This window comes from Verticillium dahliae, genomic scaffold, assembly GCF_000150675.1.
Source record: "Verticillium dahliae VdLs.17 supercont1.14 genomic scaffold, whole genome shotgun sequence".
In the NCBI taxonomy this organism is placed as follows: Eukaryota; Fungi; Ascomycota; class Sordariomycetes; order Glomerellales; family Plectosphaerellaceae; genus Verticillium; species Verticillium dahliae.
Window position 1 is genome coordinate 780,664 of NW_009276945.1, and position 6,546 is coordinate 787,209.

The 6,546-nt window shown below is 56.3% G+C and overlaps 4 protein-coding genes across 4 annotated transcripts in view; 3 read left to right on the forward strand and 1 right to left on the reverse strand.

Annotated features, from left to right (window-relative positions):
• VDAG_06834 (G2/mitotic-specific cyclin-B) overlaps positions 1 to 815 on the forward strand; it is a 2,411-nt gene extending 1,596 nt beyond the window's left edge. The window contains exon 3 of the mRNA XM_009659538.1: positions 374 to 815. Coding sequence (XP_009657833.1) covers positions 374 to 750 — 377 coding nt within the window. The 3' untranslated portion in view covers positions 751 to 815. The remainder of the gene's footprint in view (positions 1 to 373) is intronic.
• A 1,881-nt stretch (positions 816 to 2,696) lies between these two features.
• VDAG_06835 (uncharacterized protein) lies at positions 2,697 to 5,023 on the reverse strand (the record flags this gene model as incomplete). Its single annotated transcript, XM_009659539.1, has 4 exons — positions 2,697 to 2,972; positions 3,165 to 4,416; positions 4,485 to 4,827; positions 4,942 to 5,023. 4 exons carry the CDS (start codon positions 5,021 to 5,023, stop codon positions 2,697 to 2,699), a joined length of 1,953 nt encoding a protein of 650 aa, XP_009657834.1.
• A 764-nt stretch (positions 5,024 to 5,787) lies between these two features.
• On the forward strand, positions 5,788 to 6,311 carry VDAG_06836 (uncharacterized protein; the record flags this gene model as incomplete). The annotated part of the gene is made up of 2 exons (XM_009659540.1): positions 5,788 to 5,806; positions 5,860 to 6,311. 2 exons carry the CDS (start codon positions 5,788 to 5,790, stop codon positions 6,309 to 6,311), a joined length of 471 nt encoding a protein of 156 aa, XP_009657835.1.
• Positions 6,312 to 6,517: 206 nt separating this feature from the next.
• Positions 6,518 to 6,546, forward strand: part of VDAG_06837 (uncharacterized protein) — a gene marked incomplete at both ends in the record, with an annotated part of 3,584 nt that continues 3,555 nt past the window's right edge. Inside the window, one exon of the mRNA XM_009659541.1 lies at positions 6,518 to 6,528. Within this exon, the coding sequence (XP_009657836.1) occupies positions 6,518 to 6,528 (11 nt within the window). The remainder of the gene's footprint in view (positions 6,529 to 6,546) is intronic.

Here is a 6,546-nt window from a genome sequence, read left to right on the forward strand (position 1 = left end):
TTCCTTACCCCCTTGCACGGGGTCCACAACTTTTTTTTCAACTGTGTTCACGGCGCGTGACAGGATCTGCTCAGCAAGACACAGAAGAGGCAGAGCAGAGGAGGAAGGAAACAAAATATTCTCGCATTGAAGCATACAGAATGGGCTTCCCTCACAACTCATCAGCACGGATTTTTTGGCATTCAGCGACTTGATTTTTGCACAAAACAAACGACTCGACTTTTCGACTCGACAGCGGTGAACCACCAAAAAAAGACCTTGGATCAGCAAATACCCCATTTTCTTCGCACGCAACAATGGCTTTCCGAATGCAGCGGCAGGCCACCTCACACAGGTGGCGATTCGCGGTCGAGGAACCCGACCTAGCGATCAGCTGTTGTAGAACCGGATTCAACGGCTGAATCCGGCAAGCCTCTTTTTCTCTTCTTGCACAAACAACACGCGGAAACCGACATGGACAACGGTTCAGACTGTAGGATCAGCGCACACGGTCCAGTGGAGGAAGCCTCGGTGAGAATCAGGGACGGGCAGGGGCGACAGCCGCAGACGGAATATGCGCTTGCTGTTGCAAGGGGGAAGGAAGCGTATGGCCGGCCCAAGGACGCCGGCCAGTGGTGGCAACACTTTCTGGCCACTAATATCTTGGAGGACCGGCCACTTGAACATATGGGAAGGATATTTGCGGCGGCTCGTCTGCTGGGATACGGCAGGGAGCTTGCGGGCTGCAGGAGGCGCCATTCATGCGTTTAGGACGGAAGCGAACAACTTTCGCCCAAGAACGGACGGATAGGAGAGAGCGGGCTCACAGTTGAGCTTACTCTGCGCTGCCAATGCAGGTCATCAATGAATCCAGACCAATTACTTCCCTCAGAATTGCTCCCCGTCTGGGCAGCTGGTACAAAGGCGCCAAGCCAAAAAATGAGTAAAATTCCTCCAAACATGGACTACCAAGTGACTTGCAAAGACGTTCCGCCGCATGGCATCGATTTAGTGACACCCCCTAGCTTCCCTTTCCTCCCTTCCCTTTTCCTTCCCCTTGTATGTGGCTAGCATCCATCCATCCCTTATTTGGCCCAAGCATATCTCGGGCCCCAAGGACGACCTGGGCATTTAATACAACAACCTGCGGCGTTTGACAAAGGTCGTACAACGATGGGACAGTCACTGTTCATGGCCAGCCAATCAATCGCGCGAACTGGCAGTTGCTCGTTGGGCTCGAGAGAGCCGGCCGGGCGACCCTGGGGCCAAGGTCGAGACCAGTCATCATGTCAAAGCTCGTCAAGGGGGGCGCAAGGGGGGGGGGGGTGGGTGATGGCCTCGTCAAGGGCCGGGCTGGAGCGAGATTGATCTTCACGAAGGCACCCCACGCGAGCGGTGCCACGTCAGAGGACACACAGGGTGGTGGGTGGTAGTGGTGGTCGCGTCCCAGAAAGAAGAAGCTGTGTTGGATGAGAGGCAAGGCCAGACACTGACTGTGGCTGGCTGGCTGGCCGGCCGGGTGGCTGCGGGACCCGCGCGCGCTCTTCTTCGGGCGAGGGTCTATGCCTGTCTGGCTCCTCTCTTTTTTTTTTTTCTCTCTTCTCTCTCTCTCTCTCGCTCTCGCTCCTATGCGCAGGGTCTGGAAAAAGAATAGGGCCGCATGACATTAGAGGCGGAGGGATCTATCTTGTTCCCGCGTGGGTGAGAGGTTGAGGAGGCTCGGCCGGCCGCCACCTGCGTTGGGGCGAGCAGGGGACACCTGGTGGCCCTCGCTTCTGTGCTATGCTATGCTACCTATGCTGTACATGTACATGGTATGCCATATGTCATGCTACCTATACGGCGCCATGGCTTCGAGTGGACGTCGTGGACTTGGTAGGGCTCGGGCGCTCAGATTTGGTATTTGCAGTGGAACGAGGCGAGGGTTGTCATGCAGGGTGAAATGAGGTGTGGTCGGACGAAGAGAAAGGGTTGAGGAATCCGCTGGTTGACACGTTTGCAGAGGCTCATTGGCGGGCGCGCGCGGGGGCAGAGTTGCACGGCAGACTGATAGGAGGGCACGCAGGTCTTGAATGCGCATACGAGCTGGCGCCATTTGCCATGATGAAATGGGCTTCGGGCTCACGCGATTTCTGCCAAGGGATGTCGGATGTCATGTCATGGTGGCTCTGAAAAGGGTTTGGGATTAGTGTCGTGCTATCGCCAGGTAGCGGGATGTAGGGAGGGAAGGAGGCAAGGAGGCTAGGGAAGGGACCAATGTCGATTGCGGTCTCTTACCCCTTTTTTCTGGAATGGGGGTTGCACTTGCTTGCCTTTGGGGGCATGGGGACAAGGGGAGGCAAGAGAGAATGACATAAGCTCACTTGCCATTCAGGGGAGTGGAGCAGTGGGGAGTGGGGAGTGGGGAGGGGCCATTCCTGGCTCGTCATGCTGGTGACCTCGCTGACACTCAAGACACTGCATTAAACTTATCAACCTCTATCACCTGTCACCTTGGTGCATCAATACCCACTGGGGCAACGGCGCGCCATCAGAACATGCTGAGGGAGAGCGGGAAAATGAGATGAGATGAACCGCCCTGCCTTTTTCTTCTTCTGGCGCTTCTCGAGCCTCTTCGGGTTGTTCCTGTTCGGCCCCGCTCTGCATAGCGTTTGGCAGCTTGTCTCGTGGCATGGCATGATGATGGCTGACCGGGATTGCCAGGTTATGCTACCTCTTCAATCCGACGGCATGACTCTGCCCCGGGTGCACGCCATGCCTGCGATGCAGCACACGGCAGCACACGGCACGCAGCGTACGTCCGCGAGGCTGCGGTATGCGTCGGACATTTGCTCCTGCCTTGTGCTCGGTATAGGGTCCGCTGGCATGTGGAGAGAGCCTCCGTCCATCTGGAACGACGGAAATGGACGCCTGCGGCTATCCGACACGCCATCTTCCATGACAGCATCATCACGCACGGGTCCACCATTCTGATTGGGAGGTAGTGCCCATTGCTGAAGATCCATAATCACCATCTTGATCCTCTTCTATTGCTGTCTCGGTTCCATCTCGACTGCCGGCCTTGTGCTGCCGTCCCGGTCGACTATCACGGTACGACTACGTCCATGCCAGCCGTCCTGCTCGACATCGGTCAACCGGACGACCCGCTCGCCTTTCTCGTCCATCACATCATGCGATATACGCACCAGCGTGGGATTGCCGCCGTTGTCTTGCTCCAATTGATGCCAGTCCATTCTCGGGTGGCCTGGGTCAAAGACCTCTGTCGAGCCTGCCTCCCAGCGCATCTGGCCCGGCATGCGCTGCGCCCCGAGAACGTCTCGACGGTCTTCGCCCAGCCAGACGGCACCGAGGCCAGGTGTGGACTGCATGTAACATGTTTTCAGGGGTAAAAGGCCTGATAGGCGAAGCGAGCCTTTTCCTTCGGCCTTCTCCGTGATGCTAATGACACGGTCATCCATTGACATGCCGTTCGACGGCGGTACTTGGTCGCCGCTGGCGCCCATAATCTGGGCTACTGGCAGTATCCCTCCCAAGCTCGGGTGGGCTTGTGGCCATACCGGCTCATTTTCGTCGACGAGCGACTGGCAAGTGCGCGTGTCGCAGACACTGACATGAAGCTCATACACGGATGTTTGCCTGGAGCCGTTTGCTGTCACGATACGCATCGTGGAGGAGGCGGCATACTTGGCCGGTTTGATGCCCAGCGCCGCAAAGTCTTGCTTGTACAGCATGGGTAGAGTTGCTCCCGTGTCGAGGAGCATGCGGTAGTATAGTCGCACAGCCTTCGATTGTGTCGTGGAACGTTCTTCGGCTGGTGCAGGTGGCTTGAGATCAAACATCTTGAGCCGCGGTTTTTTCGCACGCCCCAGCATTTCCTTGTGCTTCTTGTGAGCTTGAAAGGTCTTTTTCGTCTTTGGCTTCGATTTTGCACTCAACACTGCTGCTAGGATGTCATCCTCCCAACTCCCCTTGAGCTTGGTTTTGATGTCCTCCGCCTCCTTGGCCTTGCCGTAGTTGATGTCGTTGATGCGCTTGAAACCCATTGTGATGGAATACTCGCCCATGCCGAACGCATTGTCGGTTTCCATAGCCCACGTACCCTTCAAAGCGTTTATACCGCCGGCACTCGCTAGGGACGAGCTGCTATCCAGGGGCGGCTCGAACCAGAGCCAGCCGGTGCCATGCTCGGCAGCATATCTGTCGAGGCGCTCTGCTCGGTTGTGTGTGAAGGACTCATAGGAGGGCGCAAAGTCGACAAGGTTGCCGGCGTATATCAAAGCAAAGTAGTCTGACGGTCCAATAGAACCATCACGATAGCATCGAATGGCAGCGCGAATATTGACGATTTCGCCCTCACACTCGCTGAGTCTTAGTGCGTTCTGGAGGACCTCGATGCGCTCAGTTATTACTCTGTTGCGGAAGACCTCGGTTTCGGATCTGGTCCATCAAGTCAGTACTCGTCCAAAGGTCATCGGTCTGACTTCACCTGGTACATGCTGACATACAGGCTCTTTTCAACGTATTCACGGTCTTCGATAGTCTCGATTGCGTCCCTGTCCCTCCTCACCTGCATAACCTGCTCTGCGATATCTTGCACAGCTTCCTCACCGTGCTGTACAAGATTCTCCTGATAGATCCGCTCCCATTGCTGGACGAGCGCGTTGACTGCCTCGAGGGCGCTGAGGTCTCGACCGAGGGGTGCACCAATAATATTGGTCGGCCTTGGTGAGATCAAGTCCCTGTGGTTCTGGATTCTAGGAAAGGTCTGGGGTTGCGAGTCCTCCACGCTGTCCGGAGATGGTGGCCGGTAACTTGTTGCTCTGGCGCGGTGGATCTCAAGGTCAATGGCTGCTTGTAGTGCAGCATCCTGGTCTGCAAGAGCTTCTCTAGACGTCTCTGTATGCTGGCTCCCATGGGTTTGCGTTGGAGAGACTTGTGCCGCAGGCGCAGACTGTTGCATACTTTCGCTGCCACTATCCGAGTGGTAGTCTGGCCCAGCAGCCCCGGCATTGGGACCGTCATTGTCGCCGGCCCAATTTGACATGGCGATTGAAGTCAATTGACTTTTGTTGGATTTCGAGTTGATGGATAGTTTTTCGAAACTCAAATGGGACTCTCCGCCGTCTTGTCTTACGAGTATCCTGCAGAACGGGTGTTGGCATCGCAGCCAAAGCGCCCGACTCCTTCTGTAAAGACATTTTACACGCGTGATGATGCTTCATACTGTCGCCCTTTGTTGTGCAACACTTGGCATTTGTTCCTCACCCAATGCGGCGCAAGGCTCATCGCAGCTCTGTCGTGTTGTTGTTCTTGTGCCTTTGTTCTGCCGTGGAGGTGTGCTTCTGCGGCGTCTTGCCACTCCTTTGTTCACATTGAAGGACCTCTCGCCGCCACCTGCATTGAGAAGACATTGAGAGTATTCTTTGATAGGTAACCTAGTCCCTGGAATGAAGGCTGTGCCTTTATCCTCTGCTCTTTGTTAGTTGCTTGGATAGGAGCTCCTTTTCAAAATGAAGGCGTCTTCCTCTTCGTGTATCAGAAGCTTGCCCTTCTCATGTTTGCCTGACACCGTTCTTTGGTCTTGTAGCTTCTTCCAATTCATTCCGAAATATGTGGTTGCGCCGAATTTCTTGACCTTCCAACTTGAATTTCTACTGCTGATTCTTTTTTCCTAGGCGATAGTCTGTTGGCAGCCAGCTGCAGTGGGATATCAATAAACTCCTCACTACAGGAACTCGATCGAGACGATCTACGGAAGAATACAGCAGCCACGACGTTTGCAAGTGCCATACAGGGCATACGGTAACCATGGCGGCACCAGAGATGAGTAAGTACACATACAGGACAGAGCTTGCTGCATAGATAGTTAATACCAAACAGCCGACATGGCCCTGCTGCTCAGCAGATACCACGACAAGTTCCCAGCCGACTTCCAAGCCGAGCTGACAGGCCTCATCGAGAGCGCCGACCACTACGACCTCTTCAAGCGCATCGAAGACCTCATCGCCGCGCACAAGCTCGACGACCTGCTCTCCCGCGAGGACAACCTCCGGCGCGCCCTGTGCGAGCTCTACGGCACCCGCCACCCCTGGCTCGCCACGGCGGACCTCGGCGCCGCCGCCTGGCAGCGCGAGCAGGAACGCGCCCTCGCCGCGTTCCGGGAGCGCGCGGCCGGCGTGTCGCGCGACATGGCGCAGTACGAGCACGAGCTGCGCGTGGCCAGGGCGCACGTCGCCAAGTTTTGGCCTCCAGCTGCCCAGCCCCGCTCCCCGGGCCGGCGTCGGAAGGTGCCGCTGGCGCCGAGCATGGGCGGGGGTGGCCGGCGCGGGTAGCCGTTCACGGCGGGTGGGACCTTTTCGTGAAGGCGCCTGGCCGTGGAAGGGCATCTCTTTTTGTTCCGAAAGGAAAATTGCGAACAGTCTTCCCAGAAACAACCTGTCGTTCTGGATCTGGCCGGAACGCCGCCGGGAAGGAGTACTTTTTTTGTCTGACGGCGTCTTGAAATGGAAATGGTACTTATGCGAGACCTCTGTTCAAAATGTCGAAAGGGTAGGTGTGCTCTGGAGA